The 22,366-nt window shown below is 47.2% G+C and overlaps 1 protein-coding gene across 1 annotated transcript in view; it reads left to right on the top strand.

The window, feature by feature from the left end:
• Positions 1 to 22,366, top strand: part of LOC147422484 (dynein-1-beta heavy chain, flagellar inner arm I1 complex-like) — a 345,996-nt gene that overhangs the window by 263,553 nt on the left and 60,077 nt on the right. The window contains exons 40-44 of the mRNA XM_086503137.1: positions 14,624 to 14,800; positions 15,292 to 15,402; positions 15,489 to 15,665; positions 21,126 to 21,335; positions 21,410 to 21,544. Of these exons, the coding sequence (XP_086359263.1) occupies positions 14,624 to 14,800; positions 15,292 to 15,402; positions 15,489 to 15,665; positions 21,126 to 21,335; positions 21,410 to 21,544 (810 nt within the window). The remainder of the gene's footprint in view (positions 1 to 14,623; positions 14,801 to 15,291; positions 15,403 to 15,488; positions 15,666 to 21,125; positions 21,336 to 21,409; positions 21,545 to 22,366) is intronic.

Here is a 22,366-nt window from a genome sequence, read left to right as displayed (position 1 = left end):
TGACGATCTTCTTTTACATCTGGTCCAACGTCGTGGTCTAGAGTATAGAGTCTGTACACACAGCACGTCTTCATCATCCCTGCACATTTGAGCCTTCATACCCCATTGTACCTGAGAGTCCTGGGCTGGAGCTAAGTGTGCTGCCATGCCAGAGTCTGTATCAGTTCTTTGAGATAGTCGAATCATTTGTTGTGGTCTGCTGCTGTGGTGTCACTGTGAGCTCAGTTGTTGTCTATTGTTTCCTGTTTCAGTCTGTTTTGAGTGAGATTGTCACGCACATTGCACAGAGGAGCACCCACTGTAGAGAGCACGACACACTATCTGCGCTACAGTTCAACTCCCCCACACATTCTCCCAACAGTGGATACTCTGTCTTTAGCTGGCGCCAAGCCCTCACTCAGTGACAAGCAAGAATCCAAATCTTTGCTCTCTGATATTGATGAAGCCTTCTTGGAAGCAGTGACTAATCTACAGCAGATCAAGGTACCAAAAAAGCCACTGGAAGAAAAAGAAAAACCTACAGCAGAGACAATATTGAAGAACACTTTTCAACAAGTGTCGCTCTATGACATGCTGCGGCTAGATGCGAGTTTTTGAAGCGACACCCTTACAGTTATTCAATCACTTTACCCCAGTGATTATAGAAGCCCTCGCCTGACAGTGTCCGTCTTGGGTCGGCAATTTTCAGGAGTAATTGTGGATGGTGGATCTAGCATCAATATGATGCCTGAGTTCACTATGATGGCTTTAGGCCTGCAGCTACAAGATTTCACTTTTAGCTTGGATTTTGTTGTGGTTCGTCTTCCACAGGTGGAGGGCGGATTTTCCTTGCTCATCGGTAGACCATGGTTGCGACACACTAAAGCACTTCATGATTGGGGAAACGATGCCATATGGATACATACTCCTGGCTCCCGGATGCAACCCATTCGCCTAGGAGGAGGCATGGATCCCTTCGTGCAACATGGTTCTTTGTCCCTAGCAACTAGCCTTGAATTGGGACAGCCTACTCGACCTGACGGGTTAGACGAGGATCTGTTGGAGTGGCTGGATGCTACCAAATCTATGCCCTATTATGGAGTCTCTATTCACTCTTTGCCTGAAGGTACACTCTCTCCCAATGTTTCCACAGTAACTAAACCTAATGAGCCACCTGAGCCCATTCAAAGCTTTAGTTACTATGCATGTGCACCCACCCCGTCACCAAACCCCCTAGACCCTACCCCCTGCTCAACCTTACAACTTCCTACCCCCCTTTCTCTCCCTCGCCCCCCTACCTAGCCCTCGTCCCCCCTCTACGCACCTCTCGCCCCCCCTCCCACCCCCCCGCCCCTCACCGATCCTCGCCCCTACCCTCCCCCTCACACCCTCTCGCCCCCTACCCACCCCTCGCCCCTACCCAATTCGTCCCCCCCCTCCCCCTCGCCCCCCACTCACAACCCCCTCGCCCCTACCCAATTCGTCCCCCCCGGTGAGCGGTCTTGTGGCAGGCAACCTGTAAGCAGGCTGCAGTGTCACTTTCACAGGACACACAGTTAGTACAGTTGGTCTGGTCAAGTTCACACTGGATTGACTCTCTAGGTTGGGCAGTGACACGTGGCAAGGATACGGACGGTGGTCTATTAGACATCATGGCCAGGTCACCACCACCACTCATTTTGGAGATAGACTTAGATGGCTGACATTTATGAGCCGTTGGTGGCTCTTTATAGTGGTACATGTGAGTAGTAGCTGTTGGGTCAGGATTATCTTCTTCTTCATATATGGTCCAGCATCGTGGTCTAGATAGCGACTCTATACACACAGCACGTCTACACCATCCCTGCACATCTGAGCCTCGACACCCCCATTGTACCTGTGAGTTCTGGGCTGGAGTTGAGTGTGCTGCCACGCCAAAGTCTGTATCGGTTCTTTGAGATAGTCGAGTCCATATGTTCTGGTATGCTACTGTGTCTTTGTGTTGATTAGCTGTTATCTATTTTTTCTTGTGTTTTCATTCTGTTTCGAGTGAGATGTCACGCACATTCCACTGAGGAGCACCCACCGTAGAGAGCACGACACACTATCCGCGCTACAGTGCCAAAGGACAGTCCCAAAGACAGTAACACTTTGGGATAGTAACACTGACTCTCCACAAGATGGTCACAAGCTGCACATGCGGCCGAGAGACCACTATGTACAAGCTAGCTTCCAACTGTTGTAGCTAAGTGTGCAACCAGCCACTGGAACAAAGTGACGTGCCTCGGCTGTGTGGAGTCCCACAACCTCTCCCAAAAAGTTTCCAAGAACTCAGCTGTGAGACCCTCCTCTTGCCAATGAGGTGCTGCAGCAGGACAAGCCTCTCTCTATGCTGCCAGTATGTGACATCCCAATCGAACAATGTACTGAAAGAAAAGGACACCTGGATGGTCTGCTGAGAGAAAGGGTCCCTCCAAAGCCACTCTCCAGGATCCCACTTGTACTCGTGCCAGTGAATAACTCTCCCAAGCCCACAGTCTCCAGTGGCTAGTCTCAAGAGCTGCTAGGTCGGGATCTATGACACAAGTCCTCCCACAGATGCCCACCACTCGGATCCTCTGAAAACAGCACTCTGCCACCTGTGGGGCCTCTACTGCAACTCGGTGTAAGCGTCCCTCACCCTGTAGCTTGAAAAAGAGGATATGCGTGCAGTTGCTACCGACTTTGATCGGGATCTAATGTGAGCTGAGTCTCAGTCCAAGCGCCAGGATGCATGCAAAGAGCAGGTTTGGGCACAGCTACCTTGCCTTGTTACTGAGGAGATGTAAGAGAAGCTCTATGAGCCCCTCAAAGCACTCCCCCGAGGTAGCTATCCAGGGAGGATGGGTTGACTCCGCTACCTACCGTCTTCTCACTCTATGAGCCCCTCAAAGCACTCCCCCGAGGTAGCTATCCAGGGAGGATGGGTTGACTCCGCTACCTACCGTCTTCTCACTCTATCCTACCCTCTTCTGCTTTTTGATGATGACAGTGTATTCCCCCGCTCCTCCCAAGTGCCTTGGTCCACATTGCAGTTTTCTCAATGTTTTCTCTCACCAAGACGGTGAGTGGTCTTTTGGCGGGCAACCTGTAGCAAGGCTCCAGTGTCACTTGCATAGGATCGGCAGTTATTTACAGTTGGTCAAGAGTTCACACTGGACAGACTCTCGCCTGGGCAATGACACGTGGCAAGTGATACAGATGGTGGTCTAGTGGACACCATGGCGAGATCACCACTACCTCAATTTGGAGATAGGCTTAGCTGGGTTGGGATATCTGCTAGCCGTTGGTTCCAGTGGTTGGATATATCATTATCATCATCCACTTGCTATGGTAGAGCTGCTTGAGTCTTCAGTCTGGAGTCTAGAGTTCATGCACCGCACATCTGCACCGTCCGTGCACATTGGAGCCTCGACACCCCCATTATACCCTTGAGTCCTAGGCTTGGAGCTGAGAGTGATGCCAGCTAGAGTCTGTATGGTTCTATGAGTTTGTCGAGTTCCACTGTGTTCCGAGTCTGTTGTGCTTTGAGTTGTAGTTAGATTTCAATGTGATGTTTTCTTCCTGTTGGAGTGAGGTTTCTTGAATACTGCATTGAGGAGCACCCACTGTAGAGAGCACGACACACTTTCCCTGCTACACTCTACGCGCGCCTGCTCCTATTTTCAGGCTGTCTACAAACCCTCAGTTTCAGTCGCAAGTTACATTTCTATGCTTTGGCCATCGGGTTCCTTTTTAATAGAGGATTTTCAAGGTAGTGCTCAATTGTTAGATGCATGCCCTGCGTGGTTTGATATATATAGTATTGGGGTTTCTATACAAAGTTTGAAGTAGACAAAAAAAAGAACAGTTCTTTGCAGTATAGGTTCCGCTAGGCATTGTTCTTTAGCTTGCGTTTTGTTGTTGCATGTCAGAGTTTCTGTGTGTGTTCAAGCATCAGAAAGCAATGGCAGAGGCCACCTCTAAACTCAAAAGCTATTTGTATGAGGACTTTGAGGAGGCCTGGAAAGCCAAGAATGGTCAGGCACCTGCTCTTGAGGTGCGTATTCCCGCGCAAGACCTTACCTAGTTGCGCAGTGTGCTATGAATGTAGTCATCTTGTTTTCCTGGGGAAAGGCCTACTGGGCAGGATGTCGGACAATTGATTTCCTTCTCAAACGTCAAGCTGTCCATGGCGTTTACTTTGGTGCTCGTAGATTCTATTATGTCTTATTCGCAGATACTAAAGCTGGAAACCTTTTACTGGAGATGTCTCCACTCTTTTTTGGTACACAGATGACTCATGTTCAGTCGTGGAAACTGACAAAAAATTATCAAAGTCTTATCCGTCACAAATGCTCGATGTGGGTGGAAATTGTTGATTTCCCTCGCACATGAAGACATTTTCTACCATTGTTGGTTGCGCAGCTTGAATAGGTGATTTGCCCCCCCAAATTGGATGCGAACATCAATAGGTTTTGCATTCTTTGAGATACTGACAAACAAACCCTGAAGGAATTATGGTTGATTAGGGGACAAGCATCCTTTTAAACTCAAATGGGGCAAAATTAGAAAATTCCTATCTTTGATGTGGCAAATTCGACCGGTCACATGCAATCTAAATGTCCAAAACCAACTTTGTAGCCCCCTCTTTCAGCAGTTCCATCATCTGCCCTTGTCCCAATAGGCAAATCTGTTGGTGAAGATAAACAAAATGGAGCCTCTACTGCTAAGGTGGCTCCCAATGCGGAAAAAGGGAAAACCAAGACTCCTCATCCTGCTGATCCTAGGAATGGGAATGTTGTGAAAGGCAAAAATGTTGGGTCCAGTGATTCTAACACGTGGGTGGTGCCTAAAAAGACAGTGAAGATTTGCACCCCACCCTCCTCTTGTAATTATGTTCCCCCTGTTAATGCTAATAAGAATGCATCATTCAAGCAACTTCCATGTAATGAAAATCGCACGTTGATTGACACATGGGAAATGTTGGAATTAGGGTTGCATAGAAACGCACACAACTTGGAGAAGACAAAGGAAGCTCAAGGCACACGATAGAGAGTGTATAGCTTAGTGTGCAATGGAAAGATAGATAGCCCTAGAGTGATGGGCGTATATACAATGCTCGGGGGAAAAAACCTCCTAAAGAGGGAAAAAATGCCCCGGCGGTTCTAGTGTATTCACACACATCACTACCACATGTATATGGTAACAAATCCCCCCTGGAGTGATGCGGTGAACGAGAGCTGGCACATGAGTAAAGGGAAGTGCCATGCCCTAAGGACATGATCAATCCACAAAGGGGAGTAAGCCCAAAGCTTTGCGGAAAACTTCAAGCTTCTCACAAGACAATGCCTTTGTGAAAAGATCTGCAAGGTTGTCCTGTGTTGGCTCATAAGCCAAGCTGATCTCTCCTGTTGAGAGCCTCTCCCTGACATAGTGGTAATGCACCTCAATGTGCTTTGTGCGAGCATGAAAAATTGGGTTCCTCGCAACTGCCAATACGCTCTGACTGTCAGTGTAGATAGTGTTGGCAGTGTCCTGTCCAACACCCAAATCAGCCATAAGGCGTCTGAGCCATACACACTCAACCATAGCTGTGAAGACTGCCCTGTACTCAGCCTCACAACTCGAAGTGGCCACAGTAGGTTGCTTCTTTCTCAACCATGATATACATGAACTGCCAAGCATGAAACAAAAACCACTTGTGGACACTCTCGTGTCAAAACAACCAGCCCAATCTGAGTCCGAAAAAGCATGTAAGTCTGGCAACAATGATCCCCCCTTGGGATAAAACAAGCCAAGATGTAAAGTGCCACTAAGGTAGCAGAAAATCCTCTTGACGGCCTGCCAATGCTTAGACATTGGGCTATGCATAAATCTGCTGACTTGTGAGACTGCAAACTGAATATCCGGCCTTGTGTTGCATACATAAATGAGGCAGCCAATAGCAGTTTGATAAAGAGTGACATCAGTAGGATCGCCAGCATCATGTAGACTCAACTTCAAACCTGTTTCCATGGGAGTGGAAATAGGTTTGCAATCCTCAAGTCAGAACTTACATAGCAATGTCTCTATGTAACTTTTCTGACACAAGGCAATACCACCATCACACTGCTTAACCTGTATACCCTAGTAATGATGCAACAGCCCCAAATCTTTCATCTTGAAAGTAGCATTCAAATCAGCCTTAAATTCAGCAATATGTCTCTCATTTGGTCCAGTGATCAACAAATCATCAACATAAAGAACCACAATGAGAAGTACATCACCCTCACGCTTTACATACAATGTGCTTTCTGTTGGACTGTTACGAAAGCCTTGTTTGACCAAATGAGTGTCAGCTTTCTCATACCAAGCACGAGGAGATTGCTTCAACCCATACAAAGCCTTGTTACATTTGCACACTTTGTCCTCTTGTCCTTTTATGACAAAGCCGCGAGGCTGCGTTACATAAACTTCCTCAAATATGTCACCATTCAAGAAAGCAATAACAATGTCTGATTGATGTACATCCCAACCAAAATGAGCTGCCAATGCACATAGAAAACGCACAGTAGTCATACGACAAGTGGGAGCAAAAGTCTCTTCATAATCTATGCCTTTTTGCTGTGCATAACCCTTTGCAACAAGTCGAGCCTTATGGCGATCAATCTCACCATCCGGCTTGCGTTTCAACTTGTAAACCCACTTCGTACCAATGGCCTTTTTGCCAGGAGGCAAATCACATAAAGTCTATGTGTCATTTTCTCTGAGTGCATCATATTCTGATTGCATGGGAGCCATCCAATTTTCTGAATTCTGTGCTTCATCAAAAGACAGAGGCTCCTCAACATCATGTAATCTAGACACAGCATGTTGTGTCTCCTTGCAAAGCTAACTGTTGTGAGGACTCAAGTGCTAGGCGGGCATATGTCTCTGGGGAGGTCCCACAAGCGGTGTAAAAAGGAGACTAACCTGGTAAGCGCCTCAACCACTAGTGGGGGGCAGCTAGCTCTGCTCGAATAATGTCATGGGGTACTGAAGCCTTTGCTCTAATAAGCCGCGAGATCATACAGACTAGAGGCTTCTCCATGTCTTCCCATCCATCAATGCGACTCGACCTCCCGTGATGGTCCAATGAAGGTTCTTTGAGATAGTCGAGTCCTATGTTCTGGTTTGCTGTTGTGTCTCTGTGTGATCAATTGTTATCTATTGTTGCTTTGTTTTCAGTCTGTTTGAGTGAGATGTCACACACATTGCACTGAGGAGCACCCACTGTAGAGAGCACGACACATTATCCACGCTACACTCCGAGAACATCGTCTCTACTCAGGCTGGGTGTGTGGGTATTGCTGCTACATCATGCAATGTTTGTGTCAGTATAGTAGTAAGCTCCTCCAGAGGTCACCCTGGCTCCTCAATGCAGAGGCGTCTGTAGATCCTATCCATGTAGACAGAGTCAGTCTCCCCTGTAAAGGTGTAGCAAGTAGGGGCTGCTATCCATGGTATGTGTGCTACACTAAACTAGAAAGAGATGGTCATCGACACAAGGGCATGATCTACTGCCACACCAACAGGTCTAGGTCCAACTGTGAGATCCTAGATACTAGAGAAAGCTCGACTGTGCCATGACATAATCCACTTTGTTGGCTTCATGTCTGCTTGGAAAGCATTTAAAACCTCCCACAACAGGAAATCTCCGTAGGCCATTAAAAATGGCCAATCCATGTGCAGTCCCCATGTCTATCAAGGCCGTCCATACTCAGTATGCTCCACATCTTGTGATATTCTAGATAGGCCCATCTTTGCAACATCCTGCTCCCTCAACATCTCCTCTCAAGTATCATAAAATATTGTCTGGTGATGGGCAGTCCTAGCATTGAAGTCTCCCAAGATAATGTCACCATCCCTAGAGAACTTCCATCTGTCATCATCCAAAATAGAAAAGGGGGATTGTCCTCTAAGTGGTTCATGTACTGCACGTACTCGGAGGAAAGTAGCGAATAGCAATGTAGAGGTATCTGCCTGTCTCTGCCCTCAGTCTCACCCATATGTACCTAGCTTGCTCATCCCTGCGTGCTATATGTATCAATGGCTGCAACTCCTCCCTGAATAAGATTGCCCCCTCCCTGAGCCTCGTCCTCTGTGCTCTGATCGAGTTTCTTTGTCTACAAGCTGTCTCCCATGTGTATCCGCTGACATGTGGCATAGACTTCCCAAGGGCCTGATGTGGAGAGAGAGAGAGAGAGAGAAAGAAAGAAAGAAAGAAAGAAAGATTTTTAACGTCTATGTCAGGCCGAAATCGGCCTATGAGACAAATCAAATGTACATGGTGTGTATGTCATCCGTCTATCGGAAAGACAAATGAAACAAAACTGATACAAAACTGAACTGAATGTAGGTAGTGGAGTATCTAAGGAGGGATGGAGCTCTATCTCTAGGGGTATATGCATGTCTATGTGCTCAATGTAGTACAATCATGGGAATGCATCAAGCTATCTAGCTCCATCCTGTACTAATGGGGGGATGTAAGATGTGGTACATGGGCGGGGCTGGTGCCAAGGCTACTTGGATGAAAGCTGTCGGGTCGGCCCTCATCTGAGCTACTCGCTCCTCAGTGGCACGGCGCTCCCGGGCTCGGATCTCCTCGATCTGTCGGTGGTGGGAGCTCGCGCCCCTGTAGCCTGTGACTCGTGGTCGCCGTCTAGCTCGGCTCACCTCCGCCTGTGGGAGTGTCACTCCCCTCTGAGTGTCTGGTGAGGGAGGGGCGGCAATCCTCTGAAAGAAGTCTGTGAGCTGCGACTGTCTCCCCTCTGTCTGTGTAGCTGTGTGTGGCTGTAGTAGTGTGTCCCGATGGCTCTGTATCTCTAGTAAGAAACGTCCGAGCTGTCTCTGATCTCGAGAGTCCATGATCTCTCGGAGAGTGGGCTGTCCTCTGAATAAGGCCTCATACCTGCCTCTGATCTCAGTGTATGCTCTGCATCTACATACAAAGTGCTCCTCACTCTCCACCTCCTCTGTGCAGGCTCTGCAGACTCGCTCCTCCCTGGGAACACCAGTATGTCTCCCGATCTCAATCTCTAACCTGTGTGAAGCCACTCTCAGCTGACCAATCGCCACCCGTGAGCTATGTGGCATATATGTGTCCATATAGCGTGGTCTCTGTATGAACCCCCCAGACAATATGGTGAGAAACTGGTCTCTGTAATCTGACATCCTCGTCCCCAAGCCAGGTGACTCCCAGACTCTCCTAGTGTATAGCTGCCACAGATCCTGTCTCAATACCAAGTTCCTCTCACTGCGAGAGAGGTGAACATATGGTGAGTGGGGGTCGTACTGGAATGGTGGTAGGCTCTCCATGTCAAGACCGTGTCCCTCAAACCATGCTCTGACCTGTGAGTACCATGCTCTCTCATGCCCACTCTCTGATAGCTGTATAGCTGCCTCAAATGCTCTACGAGTAAGTCTGTCAGGAGGTAGCTCTCTCATCCTCTGGATGAAGTAGACATCCTCTGGATGAAGCAGACTGTCTGGAATAGTGCCTCTACAACCATAGGTGGTGTGGCGAGCTCGGCTCTAATAATGTCATGTGGCACTGTCTTCTTGCTGCGGAGCAAGCGTGAGATCATACATACCTGTGGCCTCTCAAGCTGTGTCCACTGGTCAGCTGTCAATCCTGGTGCCCATACTGCCGTCGAGTACATCAGGGCCGGGGTGACTAAGGTGTCGAAAAGCCACCCCTTCGTGCGGGGCTCCTGAAAGTGTGCCTGGTGGCATCTCCGCTCTAGCATGGTCAGAGCTGCATATCCTCGGGTGAGCCTGTCAGCAGCAGCCTGCCTCATAGTGAAGGGTCCTGGTAGGCTGGTGAATGTGATGCCAAGGTAGACATAGGAGGTGACTACATCAACCTGTCCTCCTGCTGCTGTGAAGGTGGCAGCGCTCCTTACTGCACTGGATGTGTGAAAGATCATAACCTTGGTTTTGCCAAGGTTCACAGTCAACCCCCTGTGTGTGCTGAATTCGTCCAAGGCCTCAAGATGGCGTTGCAAGCCCTCGGGTGACTCTGAAATCAACACAATATCATCAGCATATAACATGATGTGGACCGGAGTACCTGCCAAGTCGCTCCCCTCTCCCCCTGCTCGCAGTATGTAGTCGGAGATCTCGTCGATGTAGAGCCCAAAGAGTGTCGGGGAGAGTGGGCATCCTTGCTTAACACCAATGGTGCTAGCAATGGTCTCTGAAAAACCGCCTGGGCAACGAACTCGACCCGTCACCCTCTCGTAGAGAGCATATATGGCCCAAATCATCTCTGTTGGTACCCCAATGCTGTGAAGGCGCTGGAAGAGTCTCTCGCGTGGGACTGTGTCAAAGGCCTTGCGGAAATCCACAAAGCAGCAGTAAAGCCTCTTCTTCCGCGCCTTTGCCCCATCAATGAGGCAGCGCAGAACGAAGATGTGATCAGTGGTGGAGAAAGCTCGTCTGAAACCTGCCTGGCCTGGGGCTCGTAAACCCTCGGTCTCTGCGTAGCAGCTGAGCTGTGCCTCAAGTACTGCTCCATATAGCTTGGCCATCGTGTGGCCAATCATGATAGTCCTGTAGTTCCCTGGGTCCAGGGTGTCGCCAGATTTGTGGATAGGCACTATGGTGTGCTGTGTCCACTCCTCTAGGAAGCCCTCCCCTATAGCCCGGTTGAAGACATGTGCAATCAACGGGGCTATAGTGGAGGCCGCATAAATGATGTGCTCACTCTGTAATCCAGTATGGTCAGCTGATCGTCTGTGCTGCATGCGGCGTATGGCCCTCTCTACCATCTCTGCTGTAAAGGAGGAGCACGTGGGGCGTGGCTCGTGTGGCTGTGGGATAGGAGGCTGCCCTGGCACCTCATAAAGTCGCTCTGCATAATCATGCCATATCTGTGGATCCTCAATAGCTGTAGTCGGACGTGGCTCGCGCAGGGTGCGCCATGCCGTCGCGCTATCCATGCTCATGAATAGGCGATATAGCTCAAGCTCCTGTGCCTCTTCGAATGCTCGCCGCTTTTGGCGTGTCAGCGTCTTCATATGCCGTCTGGCCTCTCTCTCTGTGATCTCTCCTAAGGCTCGCCGTGCACGGAGGCGTCGATATAGCTCTCTGCACTCATCATCATCCCAGCGGTTCTGAGGCATAGTCCCGGGGGGGGGAGTGCGTCCTGTGTGAGTGGTGTGTGGAGAACGGAAGAGATATGTGATGTGAGAACTGAAAGTGGTGTGGATGGGTGGAGGAGGCATAGGCCATGCTCGACCTCGGCTGAGTAAAGAGAGGCTAGCTCATGTGTGAAATGGATGGTGGTGTGTGGAGTGTGTGCTGTGGAGCTGTGTGGGATGGTATCTCCGGTGATGGAGAAAGAGAGGTATGTGTGGTCGGCTCCGATGGGTATGGGTGGAATGGTGAAGGATGTGATAAGGTGTGTAGCCTCCCTGGGTCCCAGAATATAGTCGACTGTACTCCCCCCTCCCTCTGTAACTCCATGTGGCATACAGGTCAGGCCTCCTGAGGTGGGCCACTGGGCCATCCCGTTATAAATAACGAGACGGTGCTGGGAGCCAAGTCGAAGTAGATGTCATCCGTAGGCTGTGACTGGAGCTCTGTCTGCTGTATCTCTCATAGTAGCCTCCTCATCTAGAGTGTGTAGTGCCTCTGGGTCCTCGTGGTCATATGCCTCACACTGCTCACTGCGTGTACGAGCATTGAAGTCTCCCATAAGGAAGACTTCACCCAGTGTGGAGTACTCCATAATCTCCTCCGTGAGGCATGCGTACGGTGACTCCTGCTCAATAGGGGCGAATCTGGAGCCTGTGGGAGCAAAGTAGCAAAGGGCAATGTAGACGATCCTGTCTCGTGAGAGCTCGAGGCGAATCCACATGTAGCGGGCCTGTGGGTCCCGGGCAACAATCTGTAGTCTGCTGTGAAGCCCCTGTCTAAAGAGTATGGCCACTCCTCCTGAACCGCGAGTGGTGTGCTGGCGCATACATCCCCGATGTAGAGACTCCCACTGGAATCCATGTATCCGTGGTAACCCTCTCTCTGGGCTCTCGTGTGTCTCTGTAAGTAGAATGATGTCTCGACCTCTCATCACCTCCTCAAGTCTGACTCTGTGGTACTCAGACTGAAGAAATCTGAGATGCGTCTCTGGGACTGTCTCTGGGACTGTCTCTGTCTTTGCCCATTCAATAGAGCGTCTCTATGTCTCTGAATCTCAAGTAGGAATAATCCGAGACATCTTTGATCCTGATATCTCATGACTCTGTCTAACGAGTCAAAACCATCTCTGAATAGACAATGAAAGTGTCCACGTATCTCATAGTAGACTGTGCAGCGACATATGTAGTGAAACTCTGTCTCTGGCTCTGCATGGCATAACTGACATATCCTACTGTCTGCTGGTATGCCTCTGAATCTACCTGTCTCAATCCCAAGCTGGTGTGAAGATGTGCGAATCTGGCCAATAGCACATCGTAACCTATGAGATAGATGTGTGTCCATGTAACTGGGCCGTGTGACAAATCCGTCTGTTGTGAGTTGAAGAAGATGTTCTCTATAGAAAGCCCTCTTCGTACCCAGCTCTCGTGATGGTTCTATCCATGTCCTCTTGCTATCAAGCTGGATAAGATCCTGCCGAATGAGTCTAGTAGTCTCCATCCGTGTAAGAGCCAAGGATGGTGCATCAAGAGAATACTGGAAAGGGGGCAGCTTGTCCATGCTGAAACCATGCCTCTGAAACCATGAGCTCATCTGTGCATACCAACATGATGTATCTCCCTGTAATGCCAGCTGTCTGGATGACTCGAGAGCAAGCCTGGCATACCTGTCCCTGGTGGTGTCCCATAAGCTGTGTACAAATGATACTGATCTGGTGAGTGCCTCAACCTCCATAGGTGGGGCAGCCAGCTCCGCTCGTATGATGTCATGTGGGACTGAGGCCTTGGCTCTAATCAGCCTAGAAATCATAGATATCAAGGGTCTCTCCATATTAGTCCATCCAGCACTGTCAATAGACGGTCCCCAAACCTGAACCGCGTAGTGCATAACTGAAGCGACCAAAGTATCGAAAAGCCAGAGCTTTGTTCGAGGTTCCTGGAACTGAACTTGCGAACAAATCCTCTCTAAACCACCTAGGGCTGCATAGGCACGAGTCAATCTAGTGTCTGCTGCCACTTTCAGTGTGAACCTTGGTCCACTAAAGACCACCCCAAGATATGTGTATGCATCAGTGTACTCCATACTGTCCTGTCCATATGTGAAAGTAGGTGCTGATCTCCTAACCCACTGCGGCGTGGTATTAAATACCATGACCTTGGTTTTACCAAGGTTGACAGACAATCCACTATCCTCTGCAAAACTATGCAATGCGTCCAAATGTCTCTGCAAACCCTCTGGCGATTCCAATATCAACACGATATCGTCAGCGTACAATAAAAGAGGGATCCATGTCCCTGCAAGCTGAGCACCTCTATCTCCTCCTCTGTCAATATAATCAGAGACCCCATCAACATACATACCAAATAAAGTAGAGGACAGTGGGCATCCCTGTTTCACTCCGATGGTGGAGTGAACTATGTCGGATATCCCCTCTGATGTGCGTACATGACCCATCACTGAACTGTACAATGCCATGATCCCCCACATCAGCTCTGTGGGTACCCCCAATTCCATAAGCCGGTGCATCAGTCTGGCCCTCGGTACTGTGTCAAAGGCTTTGCGAAAATCCACAAAGCTGCAATATATCCGTCTACCATGTGCTCGACCCTCCTCAATGATAGCTCTGAGTGTAAAGACATGATCTAGTGTGGAGAAACCCCTTCTGAAACCAGCCTGCCCAGGTGCTCGTATGCCCATAGTCTCTGCCCAACTGCTCAGCCTATGCTCGAGGATGGATGCATATAACCGTGCCAATGTGTGTCCTGCCATGATAGTACGGTAATTCCCCGGCACTGTGGGGTCACCTGTCTTGAAGATAGGTACAATAGTAGATAATCTCCAAGACTCAGGGAGACCCTCACACATGACACGGTTGAATAGCCGTGCAAGCATCTCTGCCAACAAATCCCCAGCATGTATAATGTGCTCTGCTACCAAACCCTCATGATCCTGTGCCCGTCTGGTCTTCATCCTGTCAATGGCCTCCTGTACCATCTCAGTGGTAAAGAAGGTGCTCGTATCCGGACATGGCTGTGGTGGGTCTGGTAATGGTGGTTGTCCAGGTACAGTGTATAAAGATGTTGCATACTGCCCCCATATCTCTGTAGAAGTAATCACTGGTGGGGGAGACTTCTCATGGAATAGACGCCAAGCCTCTCCTGAATCTCTACTAAGGAAAAGCTGATATAAATCTTGCTCCATCTGGACCAAGAAAGCTCGCTTCTTCCGCCGCACTAGTCGTCGTGTAGCAATGAGAGAGAGAGAGAGAGAGAGAGAGAGAGAGAGAGAGAGAGAGAGAGAGATGAAATGAAATGTTATGTTAACATTTGCAAAAGGCCAAAATGACCTATCAGAAAAAAAGTTACATCCATATGAGATGTGATACAATCGTCTTGGAAAACCACAATATTTTAGTTCATTAGAAAATAGAAAGAGAGGAAAATAATATTTCTCGGCATAACATTCGTTTCCTATGCTTGCACTGTAGGTGAGAACGAGCTATATATTGAAGATGTTGATTCTTGCAAATAAACATGCAATGGTTGTTGGGCGAGTTGGTGTTGGGAAAACTTTGGTTGTTGAGTCAATTGTACACACTTTGCCAGAAGGTCTATCCACCATGACAATCAATTTTTCAGCCCAAACATCTTCCAATAGCTTGCAGGTTTGTTTTGTGTGTCTTGAAGTGATCATGTTTTATTGCATGTGATGACTACACACTAATGTGACAATTATCAAGTTTTTGTAGTTATAAAGCTTTTTACCTAGCTTGGGTAGGTCAAAACAGCTCGTTTGATTCAATTTACAATGAAAACAATTCTCATTATGTGAGGGTTGTTCAATATTCATATAAAAATGTCATTATGCATGCTACCAAAAAACTAAAAGCCTCTAAATTTTCTATTATTTTAAAAATTGATTTCATATTCTTAAGCATTGCTTTCAAAGAACATAGCCTGACCCTTATCTGCTATGAAGACGTTAGAGCCACTTTTGTTAGATGCTAGCACGGTCTTTACATTATGTTAGGCTCTTTTGAACATACCTATATTTATGCTCCATAAAGCCAGTTGCTTTATCATTTATCAATGTTTGTGCTCCACAAAGCCATTTTCATCACAATTTATTTCTGTTTAATTGGTCTTTAAAATATAGGAAGCTATTGAAGGGCGCTTTGAAAAACGAACGAAAGGAATTTATGCCCCTTATGGTGGAAAACGCCTTGTTTGCTTTTTGGATGACACCAACATGCCAAAAAAAAGTCAGGTGATGGTTTATTACCATATGCCAGTATGTAGGAACAAACAAGTTTGTCTATATGATTGTTCATTTGACAAGTATCATACTTGCAGTTTGGATTTATGCCTCCATTAGAACTTTTAAAACTATGGATAGACAACGGGTTTTGGTATGATCGTCAAAAACAAGAATTGAAGTATCTCAAGAACATGCAACTCGTTGCTGCAATGGCCCCACCGGGTGGTGGTCGCAACCCTATTTCACAGCGCATTCAAGCATGCTTTTCTCTGGTATTGTCTTTACTAGCTAATACGCCTCAAAATGAAAGCGAGGCATATATACATTCGAAAAACATGTAGATAATTATTGTCTCTCTCTCTCTATCTTTACTATGTAAGTTTGCTAGCAAATATTCCTCAAAATGAAAGTGACGCATATATACATTCAAAAAACATATAGATAATTATTCTCTGTCTCTTTACTATGCAAAACACAAGTGACACATATATATAGTGTTATAAGAACTATTGATATTTGTTTACACACTTCTTTATCATGCAAGTCAAGTGTGTGCTATCATCCATGTATGTGCACACCGGCTTAACATTCACCACATGTGGTAGCAAGCAAGTTCTCAACAAAGCATCCTGGTGAGAGAAACTCTGCCTTTCCTACGTCTTCTAAAGTTTCAAGTGCGAAAGTGTTGTCCAATTGGGTCCCAATTTCCTTTAAGTCTGTATCAGCATCTTCTCACTTGGCACTGGTGCCAGCTGGTACATCAAGCTGGTTCTCCTGCCGTGGGACCCTAGGCAAAATGGCTCCCAACCATTATGTGCTAGATGCGAAAAAGGGGTCCCCACACTAAACGCTAACAAAATCTCTCCTATATCTAGAATGGGGGTCTTAGGCCAAGCATAGCTCTATGCACACAAATTACACATGAAAACTTCTTGTTATAACACTCCATTTCTCTGATCTCCACCCACAGACACTATTGACCTACAGTGACACTCAGAATCTTCAAGCTTTTGCTAAGGTAAATTTTGCAATTCTCAATCAACAAGAGAAATCCCGATCATGGATGTTCCCTCCCTCCCCGCCATCGCTACCTCCTCCCTCCCCCCAAACCCCTCCATCACTCTCGCGCTGCCCCATTCCCTCGCAGTACCCTTCCCCTATAGCCCCTGTCCTCCCTTCTTCCTCGTGCTCTATTTGTGGGCTGAGTTCAGCCTCCTAGTGGTCTTCGTCGACAATTTCGCCTTCTGTTTTCAACAATAGACACATAATGGCGGCCCCTGCTTCACCTCAAAGGGACTCTACTGAACCGAAGTCGGCAAGATCATTGATGTGCAGCTTTTCAGGAGAGGTTACTACCAGATAGAGGTCCAAAGATGGCAACCAAAGTGATATTCATTCAGGCGGCTCAAGCTTATTGCAGACAATGGCGCCAAGACTTCGACCCACCTTCATCTGTCATCTTCCTATTTCAGTTTGCTTCCCAGGCTTGAGACAGGAGTATCTCCCCTTACTCTCCAGGATTGGTTCTATGTTTGGGACGATCTTGGAGACCCCGCCCACTGCAGTATCAATTGTGTCCAAGGCCGTCGGGTTACCCATTGTTCGGATTCTTGTTTGGGACACACAATCTCTCTCGAAGGTGGTTTTATTGTCTCGGGTGAGTGGTGGTTGGATCAAACAGAATGTAGAGTATTCGGGCTTCCCGAACCAGTGTTTCATTGCAGACAGATGGGTATCTTGCGAAGGTCTGCCCACAGAGAAGGACCCGAACCTCGACAATGTTGCTAAATTCGCTTTATCTGACAAGAAAATAATATTAAATGAATTATTGGATTTATAAGTGAAAGGGTTTTCTCGGTTTGGAACACCAAGAAAATTAATTCTAAATGAATTATTGGAATTTTAAGTAAGTGTTTTTCTCGCTGGAGACATCCGAGTACAGATATTTCTAGTGTCATTCAGAGTAATGACAAGAGCATTGTGAACGGGAATATCTGTAAGGCCACCAGGAACGTGTACTTCTGATGCGTCACGTCAGGTGGGTGACAAGGAGCATCGGGAAGAAGTATTCGACCATCCGGGAACGAACATCTGTGATGCGTCATAGGATGGTGACATAGAGCATCGCGAAGGAGATTGTACCGTAAGTTCGGTACGAAAGGACTAGGTAATGGGTATTCCTAATGCATCACAAGGTGGGTGACGGGTGCATCGGAAAGGGAATATCCATAGTCGAGAGGAAATTCCGAACTGTGTTAGAATTGTGCACAAGGAAAAGCAAGCACTTGAATGAAGATTGGTTCATAGGAAACTTTGAGGAAAAACAGATGCTTTCTGAGAAAGCGGGATTGCTTTTCGGGAAAGCAGATGCTTTCCCGCGAGGAAGTCTATGTCTGCATTGCAACTGTGCATGTGATTGCATCCGAGGACGCCTAGGAAGTGTTGTGAAAGCATTGTTTTTAACTTATAAGGTTTTATTGAGTTTTTGGGCAGATTTAGACTACTTTAAAAATACGCAGGCCGCCCACTTAATAAGTGGGCAGCCATCTGATAAATAAAGCAACAGATCAACCAGCGTTTTTTCTCTCTTTTTTGGGCAGAGCAGCACCCAAAAAAAAACGGGCAAGATCTCTACGCGGCCAGCAGTGCTTTGCTATCTTTGCCATGGCCAAGGAGCTATAAAAGCATCACACGCCCTTTCCCAAAAGGAAGACCGGTGTTCGCAAGGAGGAGATGTTGTTGCAGATTGCAGCCTCAAAGAAGACGTTGATGGTGATGCCCATGGCTGCCCCAAGTGTACCATATGCCGCCACGACCCAGTGCGCGAGCTCCCTCACGAAGAAATGCCTATGGAACATGTTTCCATCGAGACAAGCTGCTGTTTTTCTCTGTTTACAGCCCATAAACATCGTAGACGGGGCTGATTTACAAGAAGGAACCCGAAAACACTCCTCTTTTGTATGTAGGATTGGAAGAGAGGATTTTATATGTAGAGACCTCTCCCGGGGAATTGCTTTTCAAGAACCAAGTTGCATTTCGAGCGTCGAGACTTTGAAGGTAACGATTTTCATGTTATGATTTCTAAGTATTTGTTTACAGGTGTACTTCCTCTTAGTGAGGGAGTAGGAGCAAAGGAAGGCATGAGCCTTTGCAAGAGAAAGCGCTTTGAGGAACTAGAGCCAGATCAGCCCAAGGGTTTCGTACCCGAGTTTGGGAAGTAGATCCACGGATCCGAGAGTGGAAGACTCTTGAGATGTGATCCGGAAGTTGAAATTCCCAAGGGAAGGACTTTGTGTCCAAGAAAGCAGAGTTACTCTGCAGGAAGAGGACTCTGGAAACCGAGTGGAAAAAAAAAGAGTTGCAGGGATCTCATGCCCTGATCTGGAAGGTGAGATCCAGAGGCGTGAATCTTGGTTCTTGAGGATTTGAAATAAGGAACGGAAGTTCCTTGGAATAGGGTTTTGCCCTAGGAATAGGAAGCCGAGGGGAACCATCAAGTCTTATTCTAGAACGAACGTGGTAATACGTTGGGTTCAAGTGCTTGTATAGACTCTTCTCAGTAATAAAGATACTATTACGGGGGTGGGGGGGGACCAGCCCATCTTCTGGTCCCCAATATTGTGTCGATCTTCTCACTCTCTATCTCTCTCTCTCTATATCCTCTGGCTTCAATATTAAGTGATAAATTCTATTTATCCGAGTATATTCTATATTGCTATGCGCTCCCGTTTGTGAGAGAGACACACCCAACCTACCGAGGCTGGCCACAGGCTCAACAGACAGAGCCGCAAGGAGCACACGTGAGTACCTTTTTTGAGACAGGTGCCCACGTAGATGAGGGCTGGCAGCACGTTCGTGGCTATCGTCGTCAGGGAGGACAGGCATGCCAATCTAGGCCCCTGGTGGTCGGCCTGCACCAGCAAGCCAGCAGTAGTGGGTTCCTACAAGGAACCATTTTGACCCTCTACATCAAAATGAGTTGGTGGATGTCCCCTCCACCTAAGCTTCGCCACCTCCAGCCCCTCCCCCTCCCCCTCCCCCTCCCCCCAGCCTATTGTCCCCACTTCGTCGCCAAGTTCTTTGTGACACCACCTAATGTAGCAGGCTGCAAACACATCATGGTATACTTCTTTGCAGACACTCAGAGTGCACCTTGTTATGTATATGTCCATGAGGACTCTTTGGATAGAGGATGTAGATTGCACGTCCCGCTTGGGTATGGGTCAGACAGACACGCCTATTTCAAGGTCGCTCGGATGTGGATTACTCCCCATCCAAACCTCCCTCGAATATTGTGAGGTTGGGTGCAGTGGCAACATCGGTTTTCTCTCACTGGCCCCATGAGGATTGTTTGATGGCATGTACAAGGGCTAGGGAAGACATGTGTGCTTGATCCTAACCCGCCAGAACTTGAGATTGGACATTGGAGGCTTTGGGCTTGGGAGAGTCGCCCTCTCTGTCGCGAGTACAGTGGGACCCTAGGGAGTGGTTTTGGCAGGATCCTTTTGCTTCAGCTGATCACCCAGGGATCCCTTTCTTCCAGCACACAGCACAACTGGGGCGTCACATACTGGCTACTCGAGGGCTGTCCTGCTGCAGCAAGTCACTGGCAGGAGGAGGGCCTCACGGCTGAGTTCTTGACAGACTTTTGGGATCGCTTGTGGGACACATGACAACCAAGGAGAGTCACCATGCTCCAGTGGCTAGTCGCCCATCAAGCTACTGCAGTTCGGAGTTGGTTAAAGTACAGTGCCACTTGTGCCCACCCACGTGAGTCACAGAGGCATTGTCTGTGGGACTGCCCCATGACGCAGCAGGTTTGGCTTCGGATTTTATGGCTGATGCCAGCCTTGTCATCGGTTAGGCAGTACAATTGGACTTCGTTTTGAGTTTTCTTCAGCTAGCACGATGATTGTGATACAGGAGGGCCGGCCTGCACTCCAGCCTTCCACAGAGCTTACACCTCAGGAGTGGAGCAGTGATAGAGAGCTTTGTTTGAAGATTATCTGTAGCCTGACTCTTTGCTTCATTTGGAGAGCCAGTTGCTTCTGCATCTTCGAGACCCACCCTATTTCACTGGTGGAGATTGTACGAGATATCTGGCTGGAGCTGGTCCATACACTTCGAGGATAGTTCGAGAGGCTTCAGAACAGCTCCAACCGTATGTGGGAGCGCCGCGAGGCATTCCTATGACTTTGGCGTCCAAGGCCTACACATGGTCCATGGGGCTCCTAGATGGCACTACCGGCCACTTGTGTGTTGTTTCCCTCCTCCCATATCCTGATTTAGCCGTCATTGTACATTTCTCTTTTTTTCATTGGGAGAGTCTCCCCTCATGCTGATGTAGTAGTCTGCTAGGCAGTTTTTGTCACTAATAGAAGGATCTTTTTCTTGGAAAAAAAAAACAAGAGAAATCCCACGAGCAATTTTGGAGCTTTTCTTAGCTTGAGGTCCTAATAGGGCCTAAAGCATGCCTTGCTCATTGTACGTTTTCTTAAGGGTTTTCCATCACACAGGTTAATAATCTTAATAAAAATTGTGTATGCATGTGTAGATGTAAAAAGGGGGAGGGGACACATATTATAACATTTGAAATACACGTACATCGTGCATCATCGTGCCTATGTTGCCATGCACTGCTCTCAACTTTGTGATTTAAGAACTTTCACATATTTCTTTTCCTAACACAGCAAGCTTACTCATCTATAGCTTTTGTAATTGTTGCTAACTAGGTGAATTTTACAACCCCAAATGATAATCAAATGAAACGAATTTTTGGGGCCATACTTACAGCAAAGCTTGCCAATTTTGAAGACGAACCTAGACTTCTTGGAGATGCTTTAGTTACTGCATGTGTTGAAGTGTATAATGCAATTACATCTGAGCTTCTACCCATTCCTGGAAAAGGCCACTATGTTTTCAACATGCGGGACTTGTCCAAGGTAAAACATTTGTAGACTCTTACAATCAAATGGAAGTTGTATAGACATGTTAAAACTTTACTTGGATTTCCCAGGTGATTCAAGGACTTCTTCAAGCAACAAAAGAACATTACATAAGCAAAGACATGATGCTACAACTATTATGCCATGAATGCTTTCGTGTGTATGCGGACCGAATGTGGGATGTAAATGACAAAGTTTGGCTACAGGTGCAAAGCATTAACTCCCAACATTTTCAAAAAAAATGCCATTTGTATTTGGTACAGTTCTTTCCCTCCCAGGAATATGAACCTTCTTCACGTCTCAAAAGAACTTTTCCAAGGAATTAGGAACTACAAACAAGCCACAAAATCCAAACATACATCTTCCCAACAAGGTACAAAACCCACCCCACCAAGAGAGGGAAAATGAATTAAACTTATTCAGAAGATAGGCTAATCTTGCATGGAAAGAACAGCCAAAACAACAGCAGCATCCCTTGCCACTATTTTATTTTCGAGATGAGGAACTACAAACAAGCCACAAAATCTAAACATACATCTTCCCAAAAAGGTACAAAACCCACCCCACCCTCCCTTTAAGAAAAATGAATTAAACTTATTCAAAAGATGGGTTAATCTTGCGTGGAAAGAACAGCCAAATCAACAGCATTAACTCGCAACATTTTCAAAAAACTTCCATTTGCATTTGGTACAGTTCTTTCCCTCCCAGGAATATGAACCTTCTTCACGTCTCAAAAGAACTTTTCCAAGGGATTAGGAACTACAATCAAGCCACAAGATCCAAACATACATCTTCCCAATAAGGTACAAAACCCATCCCACCCTCCCTTCAGGAAAAATGAATTAAACTTATTCAGAAGATGGGCTAATCTTGCGTGAAAGAACAGCCAAATCTATAGCAGCATCCCTTGCCACTATTTTATGATCATCAATAATGGTTCTCTTTCAAAGCTGAAACATAATCAATCATAATAAACTTAACATGCCTCAAATTAGTGACAACAATAGTGAAGGCTACAAAGAAAGCAG

This window comes from Adiantum capillus-veneris, chromosome 27 (assembly GCF_014529385.1).
Source record: "Adiantum capillus-veneris isolate H3 chromosome 27, ASM1452938v2, whole genome shotgun sequence".
Classification (NCBI taxonomy): domain Eukaryota; kingdom Viridiplantae; phylum Streptophyta; class Polypodiopsida; order Polypodiales; family Pteridaceae; genus Adiantum; species Adiantum capillus-veneris.
The sequence above is the reverse complement of the archived record's forward strand: the minus strand, read 5'-3'. Positions and strand labels throughout refer to the sequence as shown.